The sequence below is a fragment of the Branchiostoma floridae genome, chromosome 13 (genome assembly GCF_000003815.2).
Source record: "Branchiostoma floridae strain S238N-H82 chromosome 13, Bfl_VNyyK, whole genome shotgun sequence".
NCBI lineage: Eukaryota > Metazoa > Chordata > Leptocardii > Amphioxiformes > Branchiostomatidae > Branchiostoma > Branchiostoma floridae.
The window spans coordinates 182583-207734 of NC_049991.1; the positions used below are offsets into that span (position 1 = coordinate 182583).

General features: G+C 41.8%; 2 protein-coding genes and 1 long non-coding RNA gene across 7 annotated transcripts in view; 1 reads left to right on the forward strand and 2 right to left on the reverse strand.

Annotated features, from left to right (window-relative positions):
• The window catches only part of LOC118428718, a 5960-nt gene extending 5089 nt beyond the window's left edge, over positions 1-871 (reverse strand). For both annotated transcript variants that reach the window (XR_004832677.1, XR_004832678.1), the window contains exon 1: positions 238-871. This is a non-coding gene — a long non-coding RNA (uncharacterized LOC118428718). The remainder of the gene's footprint in view (positions 1-237) is intronic.
• The window catches only part of LOC118428716 (DNA polymerase subunit gamma-2, mitochondrial-like), a 27797-nt gene extending 13263 nt beyond the window's left edge, over positions 1-14534 (reverse strand). For 2 of the 3 annotated variants that reach the window (XM_035838866.1, XM_035838867.1), the window contains exons 1-8: positions 14448-14534; positions 12804-12993; positions 12181-12267; positions 8314-8384; positions 5077-5197; positions 2158-2263; positions 1586-1759; positions 909-1022 (exon numbers count right to left, since the gene is read on the reverse strand). In XM_035838866.1, coding sequence (XP_035694759.1) covers positions 909-1022; positions 1586-1759; positions 2158-2263; positions 5077-5197; positions 8314-8384; positions 12181-12267; positions 12804-12958 — 828 coding nt within the window. In that variant the 5' untranslated portion in view covers positions 12959-12993; positions 14448-14534. Of the gene's footprint in view, positions 1-908; positions 1023-1585; positions 1760-2157; positions 2264-5076; positions 5198-8313; positions 8385-8665; positions 8787-12180; positions 12269-12803; positions 12994-14447 lie in introns of those variants that run through there. The other variant, XM_035838868.1, reaches the window with a different exon arrangement.
• Positions 14535-14802: 268 nt separating this feature from the next.
• The window catches only part of LOC118428786 (diacylglycerol lipase-beta-like), a 31461-nt gene continuing 21111 nt past the window's right edge, over positions 14803-25152 (forward strand). Inside the window, exon 1 of one of the 2 annotated variants that reach the window (XM_035838991.1) lies at positions 14803-15013. The gene's annotated coding sequence lies outside the window, so the exon portion shown is untranslated. The remainder of the gene's footprint in view (positions 15014-25152) is intronic. The other variant, XM_035838992.1, reaches the window with a different exon arrangement.

Genomic DNA, 25152 nt, shown 5'->3' on the forward strand with positions numbered 1-25152 from the left:
AGTGAAGTCTTAACATCTGAAACAATCATTCAAATATTCCAAATCTGTAGGTATTATCACAAATCTAATTGTCTAGTAATATTAACAACATTATCTAATACAAACCATACTCACATTACCTTCTGTCCAACCTGTCTATTACAAATCTCTATTCATTCCAAACACACCAACCTTCTGTCCCACCTGTTACACACCTCTACTCACTCCAATCACACCCACCTTCCACCAGTTACACACCTCTACTCACTCCAATCACACCCACCTTCTGTCCCACCAGTTACACACCTCTACTCACTCCAACCACACCCACCTTCTGTCCCACCAGTTACACACCTCTACTCACTCCAATCACACCCACCTTCTGTACCACCAGTTACACACCTCTACTCACTCCAATCACACCCACCTTCTGTCCCACCAGTTACACACCTCTACTCACTCCAATCACACCCACCTTCTGTCCCACCAGTTACACACCTCTACTCACTCCAAACACACCAACCTTCTGTACCACCTGCCTGTTACACACCTCTACTCACTCCAAACACACCAACCTTCTGTCCCACCTGTTACACACCTCTACTCACTCCAAACACACCCACCTTCTGTCCCACCAGTTACACACCCCTACTCACTCCAAACACACCAACCTTCTGTACCACCTGCCTGTTACACACCTCTACTCACTCCAAACACACCCACCTTCTGTCCCACCTGTTACACACCTCTACTCACTCCAAACACACCCACCTTCTGTCCCACCTGTTACACACCTCCACTCACTTCAACCACACCACCTTCTGTCCCACCTGCCTGTTACACACCTCTACTCACTCCAAACACAACCACCCTCTGTCCCACCTGTTACACACCTCTACTCACTTCAACCACACCACCTTCTGTCCCACCTGTCTGCTGTTAATCTGTGTGAGCCCATCCAGGAGGTATGTCAGACAGGCCCGCTCCAGGTAAGTCTCCATCTCTAACACATGTGGCACCACAGTCTTCCTGCCATCCTTCCCCTGCCAGTGGGATCAAGGCTCACTTGTAATTATGATACCAAAGATACCTTCCATTCACTTGTTAGTGATATCTGCCACTTTGAAAAACAGTGTGTTTGAGAAATTTCCAGTGCAACATTCACCAGACATGCATAGTTTAGATATACAGGAGTTCCTGCATATGTAGGATAATGCAGGTAATATTGGAGATGTGCATGTATCACTGTACTGGGTGACCCTCATACATACATTACAGCAGTGACCTTGGCATATATGTATATGATAGTCACATGTATTACATACACATATCAATGATTGCTCAGTCCAGTTTGAGAGAAAGTGCATACCTCAGTAAGTATGAACAATGTACAAAAATACTTTTCTAAACCATTTCTCACAAAAACATAGCTTTTGAACTCACTGCAAAACATAAGATACGTAAAATATATTTGGGACATTCATTAACTTACAAGACACTCAAAGAGTCTGATGCATTCCGTTCCTCTCTCCTACATGTAACGTTACAGGGTAGGAAAATGCAAGAGTTGAAGAAAGGGGAGAAACAGGAGAGTGATGAGACTTACCTGGTACGACAATCCTGTCTTCTTCTCTAGATCTAACAAGTCACTGTCATATCTCAGGCTTATTCTCTCCACAGTGTCTACCCCCCAGGGGAAGGTAAACTGAATATTGACTGTAGGGTAAGTCATGTCTGTTTCAGTGTCCACTACTGAGAATGATGAGGGGCTGCTGGCAAACTGTGGAACAGCGGAAAGTTTAGTAAGACATAAATTTATCATAATCTTCATACAATGTATATGTACAGAAGTGGGCTCAGCAGGACATACATTCTTACATAACATATCGGCTGATATAGACCAATTGAATGGAAGATTTAATGGAAAAAAAAAATCTCTTCAGTAGAGGCACGGTCAGGCATTAAGATCATTTGGCCAGGCTGAAACATTAAGTGAAATGAATGGAATAAAAAATTGGTATTCTCCTGAGGAGTTCTGGTCCGATTTTTCTTTGGGACTTAATTTGGGAAAACAATTTTTTCCACTTAGACGGATTCTTTTCCACTCATGCCTACCAAGTAACAGGTGAGAAACATTGTCCTATCTGCAGAGGAAAGGTAAAATACTACACACATTACCTTTCTCCACCACTGCATTCTTTGTCGTTGATACAAGTCAAACCATGCACCAGACTTCTTAGGTGGGACAAAAAACAGCATGGACATGGCTGTCATCTCTCTGGCACTACACATAAAGGAACAAAAACAGCATGGACATGGCTGTCATATCTCTGGCACTACACATAAAGGAACAAAAACAGCATGGACATGGCTGTCATATCTCTGTCACTACACATAAAGGAACAAAAACAGCATGGACATGGCTGTCATATCTCTGTCACTACACATAAAGGAACAAAAACAGCATGGACATGGCTGTCATATCTCTGTCACTACACATAAAGGAACAAAAACAGCATGGACATGGCTGCCATATCTCTGTCACTACGGAACAAATACAGCATGGACATGGCTGTCATATCTCTGTCACTACACATAAAGGAACAAAAACAGCATGGACATGGCTGTCATATCTCTGTCACTACACATAAAGGAACAAAAACAGCATGGACATGGCTGGCTACGGTCATATAGAACAGATCCCAATTGCAATCAATTCATTATAGGTTCTAGTTGTCCTAGTGCAGTTGGTAATCGCATTGCCAAGTAGAATCATCTAGTAGAATCAAGGATTGTCCTTAAGGGTAGATCCCAATTCCAATCTCTCCTGGGGAAAGTCCACGATTGGACTGAATCCCAATCTTCACTGTGACATTACATGTCTAATGTTACCATGTTCAAATGGCCACCTTCTTCTTTCAGTTCACTCTCACAATCTAAGATTGAAATGTGATGTACCCCACACGAAATAAAATGACTGACTTGAAATGAAAAGGCAATTGCAATGTGCTGCAAGTTAAAGAAGGCGTAGAAAGTTTCCATGATAATGGTCATCACCGGTCCATGCCAGGTTAACGATGAAACCAAAGTAGTCTACATTAGGGCTGCATATCAGGTACAGGTTCAGGTGCCGAAGATTAGGTACAGGTCCAGACCATGTGTTATTCTGAACTTCTCCGATAATCACAGAAACACAATTCAGTCTGGAAAAAACTGCTTCTTGGAAATTATCTAGCTAATTGTCTTACCTGCTGACAGAGGATCCCTCCAAAGTTATACCCCAGAATGGGAGAGGAACTACTCAACTGCCCTGAACGATCTGTTTTCTACTAGTTACACCAAGGAGGTTATAATTATCCTGTCCCATTTGTTGCAAATTAAAGATATACTTGGTATAAATCTAAACTCAGCACAAAAAGTTTGGAATATCAACTTTGGTTGATCATATTTCAGATATTTCTATATCAATTTCAAATGTGTTATAACGTTATATCAATTAAAAGCTTGTGTGATTCCTTTTCCTATGGTATCAAACTCATTATGATTATAAACCCATGAAACGAGCAACAGGCCTGCTTACGTGATTACTTACTTACTTATCCTCTTCGTCCCTGGTGAGACATATAAGGCCATGACTTTTTTCCTCCATGTGGGTCGGTCCTGTGCAACCGTCTGTACTGACTTCCAGGAGAGACCCATGGACACCAGGTCATCTGACACTGTTCTCCTCCACATGGTTTTGGGTCTTCCTCTTTTTCTTTTACCATCAGGTCTCCAAGTTAGTGCAACTTTTGGAATTCTGTCGTCAGCCATTCTCAGAAGGCTGATTGTGCTACAGCTACTCTTCTCCTCACTGACCTGTTTGCTAAAATCGTTTGCTTACGTGATTGGGTCACCAAAATAAAGTGCCCAAATTTGCCTGCTTGTGTTAAACACAGTATCATCCTGCTGGTATAGGTGCGTGTGTCAGTGATCCAATCAACCCTTTTTTCACATCATGTTTGGTATACAGATGAACATACAAGTTTGTTTTAGCACATTTGTGTAGAGTATATTTGCCCTTTTGGCATTTGAATGGCCGAATCAAAGTGTGGAGGCGGCAAGGAGAACTGCACATTGACACAGTTGGAGTGAGTAACTTTCAGAGTTTGGTGGTGGAGGCAGCGTCATGGTGTGGTGCGTAGAACCGCGTTAGGAAAAACAAGACTCGTCATCATTTCAGGCAACCTCAGTGTGGAGAGATATAGGAAAACCATCCTCCATATCCTACCCCTTCAATATTGGACCAAATGCCTTTCGGCAAGATTACAACACTCGTCCACACAGAGCAAAGGCCATATTGCAAACTACCTCTAGGCCATACCAATTCAATTGATTGGTTCACGGATTCGCTCGCTCCTATTTTTTGGAAAAAAAACTAAAACCAAAAATTACCACTCAGCAAATTCTCACCATTAATGAAACCATTCACCAACTTTCTGGTGTTAGCAAATTGGCCTTTATATCATAAGCTCCTTAAAATGTGGGTATTATTATTCCAGTTATATTTTTTATTCATGAAGAATGGGACAAACATAAAAACTGACACTACTTTTCAACGAACAGGAGTGGTGTTGTTACTGTACAGTAATAGTGTTTTTTTACTTTTTTCAAGCTGAAAACTTTTTTATATTGCAATCCATACATAGTATGGGATTGCAATATATTGTTATATTGCAATCCATACTACAGTATGGAATTGCAATATACTGTTTTTCCTTTGTTTCTCCTGTCAAAATCTTCAAATCGATTCAACTTTTTCATATAAATACTCTACTCAGATGTGAAGAAAAAGAAAATTACACATGCTTTCTAATGATATATAATACATTGAAATAGATGCAGAAACAACGGAAATACGATCAACTAAAGTTGATATTCCAAACTTTTTGTGTCAAGTTTATATAGATACAGTACCAGTATTTTCTGATCCAGTACTTTGGACCTGCACCAACAGTACATTACATTACTGGTACACAGTCATAGCCTACATGTACCTCAGTCTACATTTTGTATATTTCATACATTACATAATGGCAAAGCTGCTGTTGTCTGCACCTGTATAAAAACCTCTCCTCATGAGCTGCAGTCCTGGCGAAACACCTGCCCACTTCAGCCAGACCAAAGGGAAGCTTGTTATTCAGCAGCTGTAGACTGGAGTGGTAGTGGGACAGGACACCTGGCACATTACACAGAACAGCCATGTAAAAGCATTCAACAAGCATCTTTATAACATGTAGATCTCATAACGTGCCTGTTCAGGCCAACTCGCTCAGGATGTGGGCTAAGTTGCAGATCAAGGATCTAAAGAACACCAGTCCAGTGACACACCACCCTACTTTATAAGGTACTTTATACCCATAAACTATCAAAGTCTACTCATTACATTTGCTACAGGGCATTCTTTCATCTTAATAGATAAGGTATATAGTTGGGTAGTCAACGTGCTTACACACTGTCAGGGTTATAAGAGTTTTATGGGGTGACATACCCTTTCAAGGCTGACATACCCATCTAAATGGTGTGGTACAATTCTGATTCCTGCCCAGAAGAAAGGGAGCCATATGTTAAAAAAGCCTGTCCCTTTCTAAATCCTGAAAAAAATTTGATAAGGAAATTTCTATTAGTGAAAAAGGTTTTGGGGGACAACCATCTGGCAACATATTTCCACCATGAGTCCTCGCAAGGGATCCTATTGAATCCACAAATTAGTCCTGATGATGAAATTTCCATTAGTGAAAATATACACATTCAGCTTGATTTGGGGGTTTCAGCTTCTTTCATTGTGGGGTCGTCGCCCACACAAACTATTGTTTGTGCAGCGACCGCCCCACTGCCCCCACTGTGCTGCTGGCAGTGTGCAGTTAGGGACTGTACGATATTTATCGGGGGGGGAGGGATGGTGCATTGGAAGTCGGATCAAAAATTTTTTTGATGGCCCTCCCCCCCATCTCAAAAAAATCTAACGTGACCCTCCCCCTCCACCTCAAAAAAATCAACATGGCCCTCCCCCCGACAGGCATAATCAAACGGGTGGAAAAACAACCGATAAAATAATCTTAATATAGACGTCAGGGCACAAGGGCGCCAGTGTTCTCGCCAGTGTTCTCGCCAATTTTTTTTAACAGCGTCGGGGCAGGGATCCGGGGGCATGCTCCCCCCGGGAAAATTTGGATTTTCAAACCCTCTAAAACAGAATTTCCTGCAATTTGAGAGGAAAATTATTCCCTCGAGATTGGATGCGGGTTGCCTTTTTTACTCCCGTTTTTCAGTAATCGACGTCCGCCCTCCCCACAAAATATGTTATAACTATAAGCTCGGGGAATCAGCAGTCTGTGATCTGGCCCAGGTATTATTTGTCCAGTCATGTCTATATGAAAATTTTGGGTTTTTGATGCTTCCAAACAGGGCTCTAGCCAGTGAGTTTGTCAGCCCATGGAAAAATCCTGCCAATTTTTTTCCGACATTGAATAAAGAATGCCTACCTCGTGCGATTGATGTTGCGCCCTCCCGCATCAAATGCTAGTAGTTTTTCCAGAGATGAAATAACGGCGCCATCACACCTTGTGTTTTTTTTTTCTATTTTGCCCGATGATTTTACTAAAATTTATCATTTATCGAATCGGTCGGGTTTTACAAGGCCGCGCCGTCATTTTCCACGAGCGTGCGTTTGTTTCGTGCGACCTCAGGTAACCCCGTTTTCGGCGTGAAATCTTTGGCTCACCGCTGGATTTCTTTTTACATAGAGACCAAGAACGTTATACATTATACAAAGGACGGTGATCTGCTGCGTCTTTGGCAGTGATCAGTGCCGGTGTAGTCTTGAAGGAGTAGCCAGAAAAGACGTCCCAACGTGCTGGGCGCTGCGATCGACAGTCCTTCTGGGGAGGGGGGCGTGCCGCGCCATGTACAACGGACGCCAATGCCAGTGCACAGCCGACTCGATCAACGCTTGACAACAATATTGCGGCCCCTTTCCTGCCGCAAATTTTGTCCTTTTGAAACAAAAGAAATGTTGTAAATAAAAAATAAAGTGTATAGTTTTGGATTCTTCACACTTTTGTAACTTAAATATTTGGGGAAACTCAGCCGAGCCGGGTGCGTCTTTCCAGAAAAAAATAAGTCCGGAGACGGAATGACGTATGCCTGGCGGGAACGCTGGTCCAGGGCAGCGCCACTTTGGGGGACCTAGGGGGGCGAAGCCCCCCGGAAGCTCTTGCATTTTAGGCTATTCAGAAGGCTTATTTTATCAGTTTTAGGGCCATGTCAAGATATCAAAACAAAAAATAGTATAAACAATTCTTTCAAAAAAATTAACATGGCCCTCCCCCTATCTGAAAAAAAATTAACATGGCCCTCCCCCCACCTCAAAAAAAATTAACATGGCCCTCCCCCCCTAACGCACCAGCCCTCCCCCCCTGATAAATATCGTACAGTCCCTTATTACCAAGGTCTTCCAACAGCCTCTACCATATATCATATGGAGAGTCCCTTACCTGTGGAGTTCCTCAAAGTACCCAGCTGGGCCCATTGATAGTCATAGCCATGTTTAATCAGGGCTTAAAGGGGCATTCCACTCCAGAAGGGAGTATTGTTTTCCAATAGATAATGTGTCAATGAATACATAATCAGCCGACTTTTGTGGAATTTACCTTGGGATGAATTACGTGATGTGTGTTTTATAAAACAATAAATGACACTCACTAAACCCATGCAGACCCTACCCATGCATTCCCTATAGCTATACGCATAGACACTTTGTTTATCGTACATATTTTCGGAATAAATGAGGTACGCTAAGCACACCCAGAAGGCAAATTGCTCATAAGATAGCAAAGAATACAAGAACAAGACGAGATTTCTTAGCGAACCTGAAATTAGTTTTGTAACCTTACCTAAAAGTTTTGCATTGTATTCAGCCATAGGATTAATTCAATTAGAGGGTACTTGGGGAGTTTAGTAGAACATTGAATGCTTTTGAGGCATGTGGAGCAACTGGGTACTTTATCGTATAATGTGAAGTAGTATGCAGTTATCACTTCTTAAAATTGATATCAATCGGAAAATAACACTCCCGTGTGGAGTGGAATGCCCCTTTAAGATCATGTATACCTGCACAGATCGATGCAAGTGGCATTCCAATTCACCTGACAATCAAAGTCTATACCTGCACAACTTATTGTCTATTCTTTTCAGTCAACCAACAGACACTGTTTAAGTGTTAGATGGTGGAACTGGTACCTGGAATCTGCTACATAACAGGAAGCTACTAAACAGGTCTGGACATTCACATACCATGGTGGAGAGACTGGCTGAACTGGGGGCGTACAGTCTGCATGGCTTCTTCCACTGTCTCACCATACAGTCTACATCAACATATGTCTGTTAGAAGTAGCTACAGACAGTCATTTTCTAACTTTGTTATTCAATAGACAAGGGTACAGATAGATTTGTATTGAATTACATTTCAAAACTGACTATAAATTTAACTAATAAATAAATAAATCATTAATGACAGATCTGGTATACCTACAGTAACTACTGCTAGCGATACTCAACCTTGTCAGTCAAAATAATGATGAAAGATACTAGCCGTATTTACTTGAATAAATACGCACCCCAATTAAAATACTGTAAGGCTACTTACTTCCGGGGTGTCTTTAGATTCGCGGTATTTGCAGAGACCTTCGTGCCGCAAATCTACTTCTCCGCGGATGTGTTTGGTGCAAATGTGCCCCCCTCCCCAAATGCCGACCAACCTCGAGATACTAAGTACTTGTAAGATAAAAGCAAGGAGTGATGTAAAAGCAACACACATTCGATCATCGCAAATTTTTCGTTAATATTTTCATTAGATTTTCATGCTACTAGTACTTAGTATCATTTTCCCACACATCGTCCATCGCGAATCTGAAGACCGCGTGGATTGGTCATTTGACCGAAACCGTGGATTTTAGGCGCCGCGGATCTAAAGAGACTTACAGTATGCACCCCTGATTTCAGGGCAAGTCTCAGACAGATCTGTGGGACTGCAAGGTAAAAAGAAGTTTCCCAACATATTCAAATAGAATTACCGGGGTCATCGGTTTCACTGGACAAAGTTAAAATCTTGAACATAGAGCCAGACTTTTTCGCTAGAGGGATCAAAGAAGCCATCTTCATCAGAGCTTTACAACAATCCCTGAACAGAGACGGTGGGCGTCATAAACTTCCTGCAACTTATGATCCACTGCTTACTGAGTCACATGTTCTATCTGTATAACGTGATGTCATGACAGCAGTGGATTGTTCATTCCTTGACAAAGACTGGTGCTGTTCAGTCAAAAATTTGGGTGAGTCCAATTTTTGTGTTGGAAATTACAGTTTAACTAGTTCAATAGTTCAATGCATGTTCAAAATTGGTCGAGAAGTAGTGCATACTCTCATGTCCCTAATAAACATAGCCTCCGGAATAAACATACCCCCCGGACAAATCGTCAATATCTAATAAACGTACCCCCCGGAATAAACATACCCCCCGGAAAATTACCAAATTGACATGTATTTAATTGTGACCATGCTACATCTGTCCAAAGAAAAGGAGATGATAAGCAGGTAGGTCTTTTTATTCATTTATGCCTAAGAACCACATCAGATAGTTCTATAAGGCCCCGTTCATGATACAAAAAATGAAACGGTTCTATCGGTTACTATCGGTTAGGCCAGCTGAAACGGATACGTTTTGTCATCATGGACGGTCCGAAACGGATCTGAAGCGATAGGAAACGGTTTGTTCGGAACCTCCTCGCGAGGTAGTATTGAAACGGTTTCTTCCTTATCCGGAATTGCGAATTTGCATGATGAACGCAAAAGCGGCGCGATCCGTTTTACATCCGGGCATGTGCGTTCATATTTGGTGGCGCCACGGGGGAAAAGTACAATTTTTAACTTGTCATTCGGGTGTTTCGGCCGCGTTTTCAATCGTACGATTCGTTTCTATAATCGGGCCGCCTCCTGGTCGACTGAGGAGCTAGCAGTCCTGATATCGCAAGGGGAATGTGTCAGGAGATCCAGTGGAAATGTCATAGCATGGCATATATCGGGACCACAATGTTTTCAGAGGCATTTCCAAGGTCATAACAGAACCCAGCTTGGAATTCAGTAAGACGTTGGTTCAATTACGATCAAAGACCAATAATCTGACACAGAAGTACAAGTTTGGGCAAAATCACAACAACCTCAGGGGTCAGAGGTCGCATTACCTTGCCTTTTCAAGGAACTGAAACGGTTTGCAAGTTTGCATCGTGAACGCAAAATGCAAACCGTTTCCTGTCGTTTGCTGTCGGATTTCCAGGCCTAACCGATAGAACCGTTTCATTTTTTGCATCATGAACGGGGCCTAAATGATGAGCAGAAGAACTATAGATATCTTGTTCGAATCATGATGTTTTCTCAATTTTTTAATAAAAGGTAAAAATTCGCAGTGAAACCTGCCTTAGGGGTCACCTGAGTATAGGGGCCACGTAACTGGCCATGCGGTCAGTTTTCGTCGGTCCCTTGGATTTTTCCCGTTGACCTAAGCATTAAGAAATAGTCTATAGCGGTCACCTGTCGAATGCGGTCACGGCCAGACGATTTTCAGTCCGGCCGCTATGCCAACACTGCCGTCACGGGCGCGTGGCCGCTGCGCTAAATAGTAAATTATCCACGAGGGGATCACTTTTTTTTTTCTGTACTACATCAGCAAAATGTCAGTTCAACTTGAACTCTTTATGAAGGAGACATTGAATAAAGGAAACATTGTACAAAATTATGTGATTTTATGCGAAGTGTTGTTGAATTCACGTGGCGTTTTTTTCTCATCTCAGACTCTTTGCACTTCTACCCTTCTCTACATCGTCATTTCTGTGCAGACTGGAAGGCTATATGGGCAGATTTTACAAATAGACCGTCCGTTCATGTATCTGATGTTTTAGGTTCTTGAAATGCATGTAAGCTGTCCCAATTTTCGTATTCCGCTGGCCAAAAATTTTCTTTGCGTTTTTCTCCAACATGGCGTCCCAGCAGCTGATAAACAAGCTAGTGGTCAGTGGATGACTCCACTTTTACCAAGGTAAAATACCGCAACAAGATTTCTGATGTGTAGCATAAAATACAGTGATTACGGTATAAAAACGATTAAAATCTATTAAATGAAAGTTATTTATGTGAAAACTAGACTAAGGTTGATTTTTGTCAAAGAAATAAGCCTACGTAGAGAAAGTTTTATTTCGACGTGACCATCTCGGCATAATGGCACATGCATCTACAAAGGAAAGTTGTGGCGGTTTGATGCTTAGAAATGATTATGAACTTGCTGTTTTTACCGACGAATTCCTGTCGTTTGGGAGAATTTGCGGCGTCAAAACTCATATCACAAGGGAAACGAAGTTATAGTTGTTATTTTTACGTCCAGCATTTATTATGTGAACGAATCACTCTTCCGCCTTGCTGCCGAAAGCGCATGGAACCACAAGACTGGCGGGAAATTCCTCGTGCAAGGTGCTGGTTTACGATGTAAACAGAGACTATAAACTACTACTAAATTAAAACTAAAAGTTATTTATGTAAAAATTGTATTTCAAAACGTCAGTGTAGTGTTTTATTTTCCCCCAAGAACATTTACTTCGTAGCGTCATAGCGAGATCGACCGAAATAACCGAAAGAGTACCGCGTACGCGTATACGCTCATGGAAATCCGCGCCGTTTCGCCCGAAAAATAGGGAATTTTGAGCAAAAATACCGCGGAAATATGGACAGAAACCCCCAAAACTTCAATTCTTTAAGGGTCTTGGCTTAGTAAAGCCCCAATTTTCAGGAAAAAAAAATAAACGTACCGTCCAAAATAAGAACGTACCGGGTGGATTGTGAGGCTGAAAAAAATAAACGTCCCGGTACGTTTATTTGGGACATGAGAGTACTTTATTTGAGTGTCTATATTTTACCTTTCAGTCCCACGGGTCTGTCTGAGTCTGAGACTAACCCCACATTTTAATTGGAGTGCGTACTTTATTCCAGAACATACAGTATTCATCTATAAACACATACACATGTAGACCAACAATATAACATTACGTTTGTCTTCTAGGGAAACTGGAAAAGGAATTTGAAAAGCATTAGAGAATGACAGGTTATCTGCCATACCTGTGTGCATCCTGAGCAGGTAAACTTTTATAAAGGGCATTTTCTATCCCAAACACATTGTCCTGTGTTGTAACTATACTTTGCCACCTGGAATAAAATCAGAGAGAAATGGTACAGATGGATTATACTTATACACCAGATTCACATCTTCCTTAGGAAATCTTCACACTTTAATCAGCTTTGCTTAGATCTAGAAATAATATTATAGTGCATTGTATTTCTGTAAGAAAATGTAGTACTGTAAAAGCATTTAAGCCCATGCTGATTTGATTTCGTAGTCAGGAGAAAATTTACTGTTTGCGATGGTTTGGTGTCCCTAGGTCACGTGCTCAGAGCAACTGAATCACCACTCCTTATGAAGGTCGACGGATGTGCAACCAAAAATGTGAGGTGAGCAATTTTCTTGTGTTGAATGACAGTGAAAAACTTCAATATGGATTATACCAACACAGATGAGCTTTCATGTTTATATAAGTGTATACTAGTATATATTGGGGGATGGCTCAACTTCGATTCCTACATATTTATTATTATTACTAGCTGTAATAATACAGACGTAATATAGTGAAATGTCTGAAGCAAAGTGAATTGCTCAGAGGGAAGAATAATATTAAATCACTGACCATTCTGCCAGCAGGTTTCTCCTCAGCTCTGCTCCCAATGGCCCAAAGTTATACACTGTCTGTCCTGCTGTCTCTACCGCATACACATACCCATGGGCCTTACACAGCCTTACAAGTGCCTCCAACACAGATGCTGCAGACTTAGGAGATACCATGGCTCTGCAGCTCTGAAGGGTCTTATGACTTGATCCTGTTCATAAAAACATTCAAAAAGTTACTACTACGTAGTACTAGAAAGGCCAGTATTTGCTTATGAGCAAATTCAGCAATTTTCACTCCTCCTTATGCATAAATGGATTGTTCCAAAATTGAATTTTAAAAAATCATCCCATGCGAGATTGGACACTTCATGATGTACATTTAAGGTCTTGACACAAAACTATTGTACGCTCATACTAGTACTGTAGTATACTGTAATTACACTATTATTTCTTGATTACAACACGCACACAACATGCTAGTGATTCGCACATTAACAAAGAATGCACTGTTTTTCTTGACGAAAGAAAACATTTAGGCTGCTCGAGATGGTTCAGCGTCGAGCGGTCCGGTATGTCTGCAACAATCATCAATATACATGCTCTCATAAACCGCACTCATAAACCAACTGGGCTGGCAGTCCCTGCAAACCAGAGGGAAGACAGCCAGGCTCACAACCATGTACAAGATCATCTATAAACACATTTCCGTCCCACACGTGTCCAAACTGGTCCTGGCTACTCAATGCTCCCGCTGCACCAACCACACTTTCAAGCTGCAGGCCATCGCAAGTAAATCCAACTTCTATAGGCTCTCGTTCTTCCCTCGCACCATCCAGGGGTAGAACGAACTTGAGCCTGGTGTGGTGGACGCGGGGGTCTCTCTCCCAGCTCACAACTGTACTGGGACGGACCCTGCTACATTGAGTCGCCCCTACACGTCCTTGTATCTATGTAAATAACACTATTACCTATGCACTATATATTCACTTGTCTAATGTCCTTTGCACCCAGAAATCAGTTGTTTATGTTCCTTAGTGTTTACCTTTATTTTCCTTATGTTAATAGATCACTTGTTACTAACAACATGCACACTGCTAGTAATCCCTGTTACAGGGGCTCAGCAGTAATGGAAGATTTATTTCAGTCACATAAATAGATGACGCACCCCCCACCCCACCCCCAAATTGCCTTATAACTCATTTTAAAGCGCCTTGGGCCAAAAATGATAACGAGGTCCTTTAAGTATTATTTTCTCGTGAGAAATATTGGGTCCGGCGGCATGGGAGGCAAAAATATACGGTTCAGCTTCACACAATTTTTGTATTGGATTTTACTGTTAAACTTGAAGTTCAATAAAGATAAAATTGTTCTTATCTTCCTGTTAACTAACGTGACGCAATTCCAATACATGTATCTCAGAGTATTATACTCTCAGACTCTCAGTAATCATTTTCCAGAGCGGAAAATGTGTGAGCCCTAGTTCCAGTGCGGAATATTCGTCAGCACTCGGTTTGCACAAGGTTTGCAGTGCTGAAGATGGCTTTTCCAGTGCTGGAAACCTCGTGCTCATCTTCAGCACTGGGACCGAATGCTGACAAAGGAGGGCTAGGTCATCGTAGTTTCGCTGACGTCATCATAAAAATAAGTATTTCCTAAAACTTACACCTGGTCGAGGAGGAGAAGGCCGAAGACGCCTGGTTTTAACTTTTTCAAATATGGAGCCAACAAGTGAAGTCAATTTGGATTGTATCATTTGAGCAATAGGTGTCAGAAATAACAAGAAGAATAAGAATAAAAAATCTAAACATTCATAAATTACAGAAAAGCAAGGATGATTCGGAATTTTTATAAATTACCTCAAAGTAAACTTTAATAAATCTTGATTATATAACATAAGGATGAAATGAATTAAAATGACAAATTGATGGATTCCATATCCTCCCTATAACATTCTATGATAGAATGGTCCGTTTACCTTTGACATATGACGGAAGTGAATGATATCCGGACGGAAGTAAAAAATCTAGAGGGGGGATTCAATATATGAATGTTAGATTTTCTATACAACCTGCCATTTCCAAATATTGAAGACAGTTTATTTCTATAAATTTACTTCACTGGTGGAAACAGCGTCAGTCCTTTTGTCTCGCTGTTCCCGTTGCTCATCATTTCGTTCACCCCCAGAAATGATATGGAACAGCCCAATAGTACAGGCAGCTTGCGGTAAAGGTTTGTTTGTTGTTTCTTGAACTTTCTTCTACTTTTTGGCTTCTTTTCCTTCGTTCTTCCTTATTTCATCAGCCACGTGTATTCTTTGCTCACATTTCTTCCCATCAAGAGTTTCCCAAGTCATGAAAAAGCTTGATGATTCCCGTACATATGTATTTGTTGGTTGCTGCTGTTGTTTATGCAAGGACCTGATATAACGTCCTTGGTTTATGTTCTCAAACAATGAACACCGCAAAGCCTGGTTTATCGGAGTCAGGACGATTCGGACCTTTACCGACTCGGACCTACCAACTCGGACCTACACTTTGGTCAACTCGGACCTACACCCTGGTCAACTCGGACCTTTTTACTCTCATGTCCCTAATAAACGTACCGGGACGTTTATTTTTTTCAGCCTCACAATCCACCCGGTACGTTCTTATTTTGGACGGTACGTTTATTTTTTTCTGAAAATTGGGGCTTTGCTAAGCCAAGACCCTCAAAGAATTGAAGTTTTTGGGGTTTCTGCCCATTTTTCCGCGGTATTTTTACTCAAAATTCCCTATTTTTCGGGCGAAACGGCGCGGATTTCCATGAGCGTGTACGCGTACGCGTACGCGGTACTCTTTCGGTGATTTCGGTCGATCTCGCTATGACGCTACGAAGTAAATGTTGTTCTTGGGGGAAAATAAAACACCACACTGACGTTTTGAAATACAATTTTTACATAAATAACTTTTAGTTTTTAATTTAGTAGTAGTTTATAGTCTCTGTTTATATCGTAAACCAGCACCTTGCTCGAGGAATTTCCGGTCCTCACAGTGGTTCCATGCGCTTTCGGCAGCGAGGCGGAAGAGTGATTCTTTCACATAATAAATGCTGGACGTAAAAATAACAACTATAACATCGTTTCCCTTGTGATATGAGTTTTGACGCCGCAAATTCTCCAAAACGACAGGAATTCGTCGGTAAAAACAGCAAGTTCATAATCATTTCTAAGCGTCAAAATTGCCACAACTTTCCTTTGTAGATGCATGCGCCATTATGCCGAGGTGGTCACGCCGAAATAAAACTTTCTCTAAGTAGGCTTATTTCTTTGACAATAATCAACCTTAGTCTAGTTTTCACATGACTAACTTTCATTTAATAGATTTTAATCGTTTTTATACCGTAATCACGGTATTTTATGCTACACATCAGAAATCTTGTTGCAATATTTTACCTCGGTAAAAGTGGAGTCGTCCACTGACCCCTAGTGACCTTGTTTATCAGCCACTGCGACGCCATGTTGGAGAATCACGCAAAGACGGAGATTTCCATTTTTGGTCCGCGGAATACGAAGATTGGGACAGCTTACATGCATTTCAAGAACCTAAAACATCAGATACATGAACGGACGGTCTATTTGTAAAATCTGCCCATATAGCCTTCCAGTCTGCACAGAAATGACGATGTAGAGAAGGGTAGAAGTGCAAAGAGTCTGAGATGAGAAAAAAACGCAACATGAATTCAACAACACTTCGCATAAAATCACATAATTTTGTACAATGTTTCCTTTATTCAATGTCTCCTTCATAAAGAGTCCAAGTTGAACCGACATCTTGCTGATGTAGTACAGAAAAAAAACGTGATCCCCTCGTGGATAATTTACTATATAGCGCAGCGTAACGCGGCCGGCCACGCGCCCGCGGCGGCCGCGAGTGTTGGCATAGCGGCCGGACTGAAAATCGTCTGGCCGCGACCGCATTCGACAGGTGACCGCTATAGATCTTTCTTAATTCTTAGGTCAACGGGAAAAATCCAAGGGACCGACGAAAACTGACAGCATGGCCAGTTACGTGGCCCCTATACTCAGGTGACCCCTAAGGCAGGTTTCACTGCGAATTTCAACTTACCTTTTATTAAAAAATTGAGAAAACATCATGATTCGAACTAGATATCTAGTTCTTCAGCTCATGATTTATAGAACTATCTGATGTGGTTCTTAGGCATAAATGAATTAGACCTACCTGATTATCATCTCCTTTTCTTTGGACAGAAGTAGCATGGTCACAGTTAAATACATGACAATTTGGTAATTTTCCGGGGGGTATGTTTATTCCGGGGGGTACGTTTATTAGATATTGACGATTTGTCCGGGGGGTATGTTTATTCCGGAGGGTATGTTTATTAGGGACATGAGAGTAGTTTCCGGTCAAGTTGCTGAATAAATATATGTTAACATGTTACGTCCACGCAAAGACAAAATTTTAGCAGTAACCCAGAATTTTCCACAAAGCGGTCTGGATGGGGAAATTGCACTTTGGCACTATCTTTTGAGTCAAAAGTGAATGAGATTATCTTCAAAATTAGGGACATGAAGAGCGATAGCTCTGATGACGTAGCCGCGGTTTTTGACATTTTTTAGCTAGGGTTATGGGTTGCGAGACCGAGCGCGAAGCGCGAGTGTCGAGTCAACCCTAACCCTAGCTAAAAAATGTCAAAAATCCGCGGCGGCATGCCCGGCTCCAGCCCTCCGTGAAAGCGAGTGTTATCCGTACGCGTATACGAGTGATGGGCATTGGAATCATGCCGCCGTGGATTTTTGACATTTTTTAGCTGTCAAAAGCGCCTGCGCCAAGCCATGAACGTACTTTCTAAGTAAATAGGGTACCGACAATTTCCCATCTAGACCCATAACACGGATGATCCAAGATGGCGGCCAGAAATCACCGAAGGTCCGAGTTGGTCCGAGTTGACCAGAAATTGCTAGGTCCGAGTTGGTAAAGGTCCGAAGCGTCCGACATCCGGTTTATCAATATTGTTAACGTTTCAATTTTAAACGCCCCAAAAGAGTGACGTGTATATCTTTTACCTTGAACGGAACCAGGACGGTTCAGCCCTTTACCAACTCCCATCCGCCATGTCCGCCCAGTCAACTCGGCCCAACACAACCTGGTCAACTCGGCCCTACGTAGCCTCTCAGGTCAAGTTAATTTGCCCAGATCTGCTCATGGACAAAAATTTTAGGAACACACGAGGCTTGTACTAAAGTTTATAACGTTAGACTTAGATGTTTAGGTTAAGCTTGTCGTGGCCATATATTTTGGCGCAAATAATGACTATTCTGTGTTCTCACCAGTTGGGTAATTTTCTTTTCCTAACCTTCATGTATTCTGCATAGACATTGGGCATAATATTTTGTTGCTAAAATGAATACCACAATTAATAACATTCGCTAAATATTTAGCAAGGACAGTCAGCAGGGACATTTTACAACTAATTACAGCCACTGATGATCCTTGGAACATCCCTTGTCTCTCTGTAAATTTGGGGCTTTGATGAAAGAGCTGGGCTGTCTACCTGGGCTGTCTACCTGGCCTGGCTATCACGTCAGGCTACTCAGATCCCCCCATTCATAGCCCCATCATATGGCACTCAGCTGATTGATAGGCAAGGTAATTGCTAATCTCCAACCTGCCAGTGACCTGAGGCTGGCCTGTCCATGTGCACCACTGGCTGGGCCCTTCGGGAATGTGTCTGGGAGGCATTCCTTGCAGGAACACAAGTACCAGCACCGTGTGTGTAGTAATAATTATGGGGACCTGTCCCAGATCCTAATTTTGAAGCTGTTTAGTCTTGCATTTCAGGACTACATGTATTCCTAAAAGCTGTTAGTCAGGACTATTCCTAAAATGAAGTATTTGCAAAGTAACAAATGACTCCGATTTCACATGTTATATAAAACCTAGTCTAGAAGATACTCCTTTATCATTCTATTTTGTAAAAAGATTTTATAACGGTAAGGTTTTCTCGTTATTCCGGCAATATGGCATTACTAGTATATATATATAGTAGATTGGTCTGAAAATTGCAAGCTAGTAATTACGTAATTAGTACAGTGGATTCCAATTATTCGTATTACGCCTATTTGGATAATTCGGGTAATTGTATAGAATTACGAAATCCCAAACCATTTGCCATTCATTCTATTGTTTAAGACATCGCAGAATTGGATAACCCGCCATCTCAAACTTCGGGTTTTTGGATAGGATTACGTCAACTTATATCGAATAAAAATGGGAAAATATACGCTAGAACTTACAAAATGAGGCCAAAATTAACCAAGAACTGTATGTATGAAGGCATCAAATCAGGAAAAGAACCGAAAGAAAGGTAGATTCCACCAAAAATCTTGCTGATACCGCTGTGGAAGCGCGCGAACATTTGGTCAGGCGCCATTTTGGTAGGTTGCCGCAAGGCATGACGGGTGGATGTCAACACGCTTTTGAGTTCATATTTCGCCGTCAGACAATGTCTAAACTTGGTTTACCCTACAAAAAAATGTGTTTTACATAGCCACTGTCTCATTAGCTTCGCCAAGAAGATTATGTTTTTGCTGACTTGGGTCTGTATGTAGGTCAACAGGATATAACTCGAGAAATTGTGGATGGAACTTTTTTATTTTTTATTTCAGGTGTGTAGCGTTTGTTGAAAGGCATGCCTAGTTCGAAAATGGGTTACCTGGTGTTTTCCTACGGTACATTAGCGAGCTTGGTATTTTTTTTGGTGTTTTTTCGGGAAGCATAAGTCAAAATGTAGCTGGGCGATTTCCACGATATTTGGCAGGTGTGTAGCGGTTGTGGAAAGGATTGTCATGTGCGAGAATGGTTTAGCTACCTTTTACCTATGGTGTTGTAGCTGGCTTTGTATGTAAGTGCGTTTGTCTGTATGCAAGATAACTCGAAATGTTCTTGATGGATGCTAATAATATTTGGTTGATAGGTACAGGACACAGAATGGAAGGTCAAGTTCGATAATGGGCCTCCTGGCGACTTGTTTTGGTACTGCAAGTGAGCATCAAAGTTTGCGCCTAAATTTTCCAGAAGTGCCAAGTTCATGATTTTTTAATGGTGGATAGCTGTTGATACTAGGAGTCAATGGTCTAATTTTGGGCCCCCTAGCAGCTTGTTTGGAACTGCAGTGGGTCTTATAGTTTGTAGCTTTTAAGAAGGATAACTGCAGAGGGGATTGATGGACATTTTTTGTTTTTTGTAGCTAGGTACTTTGGTTAATTATCAACATCTATTTGATATAATTACTTAGGGAAACTTATCCAATTAACAGAAATAAACAGTGTTTTCTATATACAGATGCATCTCATTTTGACCTATATTTAAGGACACAGCTGCTTGCCAGATGTTTTGCCTGAGAAGCCTTGTGACCTGGACGCCCTAACACTGTGAAAATCCTCTTGACAAGCATGAAATTCTGATTGACCAGGGATGCTACCACTGAGGTCATCTTTGGTCACAGTCCAAAGCCCCCTATCATCAATACTATTCGGCCAGGCTGGAGTCTGATAGAGACTACATGATTTTAACAAAGCACTATGAAAGTTGCGCTAGAAAGTATCACAACAGTGTACATAATTCCATTGTCACCAGTTGGCCAAGAAGGTTATCTTTGGTAGCATTTGTGGGTTTGTGAGGAACACAAGTTCATGCAGTCATTTGCTATTGGGGTAGGTACTATTTAGTAATACATGAAAAAGACCTTAAAGCATTAATAAAGGCATGATTATTTGGCGAAGCGATGTGTTCGATGAACTCTAGTTATTGAGCTGATTTCGGCTGCACTACGTAGATTTTTGCAGCGCACGTAACGCAACAGGGTCAATGAACTGTGATGTCGCAATCAGCCGCATTGAATGGTGGGATATCTCAACCCACGCTGCGACGCCATTTTAAATGTTTTGAAAGTGATTTTTTCCGTCTTCCACCGCAAAGACGGCGTCGAGTTTGAAATTTCAGCGTAATTTGTGGACACAAGATGTAGATAAGAAGGTGAAGAGTTTATCTCTCCAATACGTACCGTCATTTTGCTAAAAATTACGAAATCAACATACTTTTTTCCGGCCGATACAAGCGGAGTTGTGTTTGTCTTTGTTGTGGTTCATTTAGTTATGCCCTCGGCAGTGCGAGTCAAGCGTATTTTTCTACATGTTAATTTAGCCACCGACTTCTTTATTAGATTGTATAATATCGGAACATATAATTATGTAAAGCTTGTAACTGGAATCTGTTCGATATTTTGCTGGATATTTAATGATGTTATAGATTCAAACAGTTGACGTTCCATTCATTCAAATCAGTACTGTAGGTTAACTACTGCTTAGACTACTGTTCTAGATGAACAAATGTCTGATTAAAAAGTTTTGTGGGCCTTTTGTAAATGAAGTTCCCTATCGTGTGTGTGGTGTTTGTGTCTTGCGTAGTAGTAATCCTATATTCGCCCCCCTCCCGGCTCCCTTCGGGCCTAAGTGGCCCAACTTCGGACTGTTGGATACTTCGGACTATTGGATAAAATGCGCTGACAAATGAGCTATCCAAATAAGCGAATTCCACTGTATTTTGTTTGTTCATATATGCCCCTGTGGTGAAATCTTGCCTGGCCAATCTTCTCGGACTCCTACCTTGTTGTGTTGGGTAGATGTTTGACCTAGAAAACAGAGGTCCTGGGTTCATATCCTTTGACATGTCACAAAAGCTGTGCTGGTAATACAGGACTTTCCCCACTCCATCCAATTGTACAAGGGGGTTGGAGAGATTATTGGCAGTGGAAGGAGAGGATTGGGCTCTGTCCTGGACACAAAAATTGTACAGTGGATAACAATCCACAGCCTCTAAAAGGCTATGTGACTACCAACAGGGTCCTCCCCAGAGGATGGAACAAGGGCGACCATCCATTATGTTCCTGGCCCAGCACCACTATAACGTTACTACTTTTAAAATTTAGTGTGTTTCTTCCTATTTTCCTGGTTAGGTTTGCTAAAATTCATGACAATTCACAGAGTTTTGTGCCAAGCGGTGTCACTTTTCCAATCAGCATTGGCTGCAAAAACTTGTGAATGGGCGATGATCAAAACAATAGTCGTTTCACTATTGCTAAAGGAATTGCTATTATTCTTGGAGAATTTGACACCTTCTGTCATTGCAAAATGATCCCATTTTCATGAAAACACTTAAACAGTGCAAACGTGTTTACTTCACAATCTTTACACTTTACAATCTCAACTTGTCAGAAAATAAGATTAGGTTTTCCAAAAAATAGTCATCTTACCGTCAGGTTATTTTTGCCAGTCTTTCCACTATATACTAAAAATTCTGGGGAGAAACCTGACCGAGATTGTATATGTCAACATGGCATACTAGTATAGAGAACAAGGAGGTACATGTAATTATACCCCCCTTGGTCAGTACAACTTTAGCTTTACAGTGATTTATGCTCGTCTTTCTTGTTGTACGAGAGATTTTCTGTCCTAGAAGATAGATATTCAATAAAGAAACAAATCACACACATACACACGCACACACACACTCACACACACACACACACGGTGCTGGCACTTGTGTTCCTGCAAGGAATGCCTTCCAGACACATTCCCGAAGGGTCCAGCCAGTGGTGCACATGGACAGGCCAGCCTCAGGTCACTGGCAGGTTGGAGATTAGCAATTACTATGCCTGTATCAGCTGAGTGCCATATGATGGGGCTATGAATGGGGGGATCTGAGTAGCCTGACGTGATAGCCAGGCCAGGTAGACAGCCCAGGTAGACAGCCCAGCTCTTTCATCGAACCCTAAATTTGGTTACAACATGGCCAATGTGACGGGAGGGTTTGATGAAGGTCTCATTGATGAGTTTCTTCTTCCCATAGACTTCTATGTTATAATTCATGGTTTAAATGGGCGCGTTCATAATGAAGCTACGTGAAATTTCAGCAGATTTTTCATTCTATGTCGAGCACATTTACCCTATATCGTGGGGAAAAATTGCCAACGTAAAGTATACGTAGGAACTTTTTTTATAGCAATTAGGCCACGTTGATTTGATTATATGGATGACATCCGCGCTCGCACCAATTTTCGGCCATTTCTAAAAAAAAAAAAGTTTTCGACCACACAATAAATTGTGCAAAGCAGCTGTAAAATGAGCACAAATATTCCGTAGATTGAAAAAACAGATAACTAATGCCATAGAATGCCAAAATGAATCTAAAGTCAAAGAATAAGATGTGAAAGGACAGAAAGAAAAAAAAAATCTATTGTTGGTTGGGGGAGGTACCAGTACAGAAAATTCAGGTCCAGAGGATCATTTCCAGGTCCGGACATGAATCTGGACCTGATTGTCTGTGGAAACTTGAGAACTGGCAATACTCAATACAATGGTAATTGGTCAATTTTGCTACAAAGGAATCTGTTTGGTGGATTATTGGACTCCCACTGCATTTTAAAATCCCATCTCCGTGTAATAGAGGCTAACTGTCTCTGTACCTATGACTGTAGAAACTTGGTGTGATTGACTATAAACTCTACTTGACTTCGCTCTTGTTGTCTTCTTGGCCCCCCGGTTAGACCCCAAATGGCTGCCGACATTCTGTGTCCATTTTGTAAATGGCGAAACCTGTTCCTCTGTTTTTTTTTCAGGTCTGTTTTTTTCGGATTAGTCCAAGAAGAAAAAAATGTTTTGCACCCGTATGATGTACTGGTCCCTACACCTAACTGTTGGTATACCATACTATGTGTGTTTAGTCCTATGTTCAACCTTCCTGGCCACTTTGATTTCATACTGAAGGCAACTTTTTTTTTTGGCCAAACTTTTTTTTTATTCGCTCGCTCGCATCAGTTTTGGAGTTCCCGGAGGATGTCATCCATATAATCAAATCAACATGGCCTTACAAACAACGATTAGTCAATCCCCGCAAAAGGCACTTTTTCGCTGCTAGTGTACAACCGCACCACTCAGAACCCACGACTGTGTACCTCCGACCTAGCATGCGGCTGCGAAACTTTACCTGCTACTTTCTTCAGTTACAAACAAGCTTTCACCAATCTACCTTTTGAGATCAGTTCCGCTGAGGGAATTTCTCACCGCTAAAAACATGCGTCCGTTCAGCCGTTTATTTTTTGGCTCGGATCTCTTTTAGGGTACCCACTCGGAGTAATACATCAATGAGACCTGAAAGAGCTGGCCTGTCCACCAGGCCAGGCCACCTGGCACTGCTATCACGTCAGGCCACCAAGATACCCTATTCAGACCCCCACAAATCGTCAGCATCTCATGCCTCTGCGCCCTCTGGTGGAATACAAACAAATTACAGTCATGCAAGGACTTAGCACATTGTCAAGCCTACTCATAGATAAAGCAGACGGCGTTCGCTTTTCGTTGCGGGCTAAATGAAAAACAAACTGCTGACACTCCCCGTATTCCTGCAAGGAGGTTGAAAGTACAATTCTTTTATCTATGAAAGTACAATTCTTTTATCTATGATTCATGCCGCAATCTCTAAAAAAAAGATTATGGCTCCGCCCCTTCACCAACGTGGCGAGTACTATAGTATACAGTGGCAGTCCTGTGCGTGATATGGTAATTATGCAATGGCAATTCCGACTTGTCCCCCGCCCCCAGCGACTTGGAACGTGTTAGTTTGTCATCTTCAGCCACTTCATCTTCAAAACGAATCGCAACGAACCACCGTGTCGACTTGGAAACACACTTTCCATGATTTTTTAAAAGAGATTATATTCTACATAACAGGCGAAGCGTCCGAGCTGACCGGGACGGGGTCACATCCCTGGCGCTGAGGGAGAAAAAGGTGGCTCGCTAAAGCAGTATCGGTTACCTTTTCGTTGCTGGCTAAGTGAAAAACAAACTTTCTAGCCTTGTTTCATCGCGGACAGCCTCCGTTATGTACATCAAAGACTACATCTTAAATCTTCAAATCTTTGATAACGTTAAGGGAAAATATTGAGTCGATCCTCTGGCAACATCGATACCCGACCGTTACGTGGTGGCCTCCCGATGACCTCCTTTGTTTGGCCAAACTGCCACTATGGTATCGCTGTTCTGAACATCAACCACTAGACTCGTTTCCTTCTCCCTAAATCTGTTTGCAAACCCTTAGAAATTCAAACAAGTAATGTTGTAGATTAGCTATTTTGCTTACAAGTAGGCTTGACAATGTGCTAAGTCCGTGCATGACTGTAATTTGTTTGTATTCCGCTAGAAAGGCTGAAGATTTGTGGGGGTCTGAATGGGGGAATCTTGGTGGCCTGACGTGATAGCCCAGGCAGGTGGCCTAGCCTGGTGGACAGGCAGCTCTTTCATCAAACCCGTGACG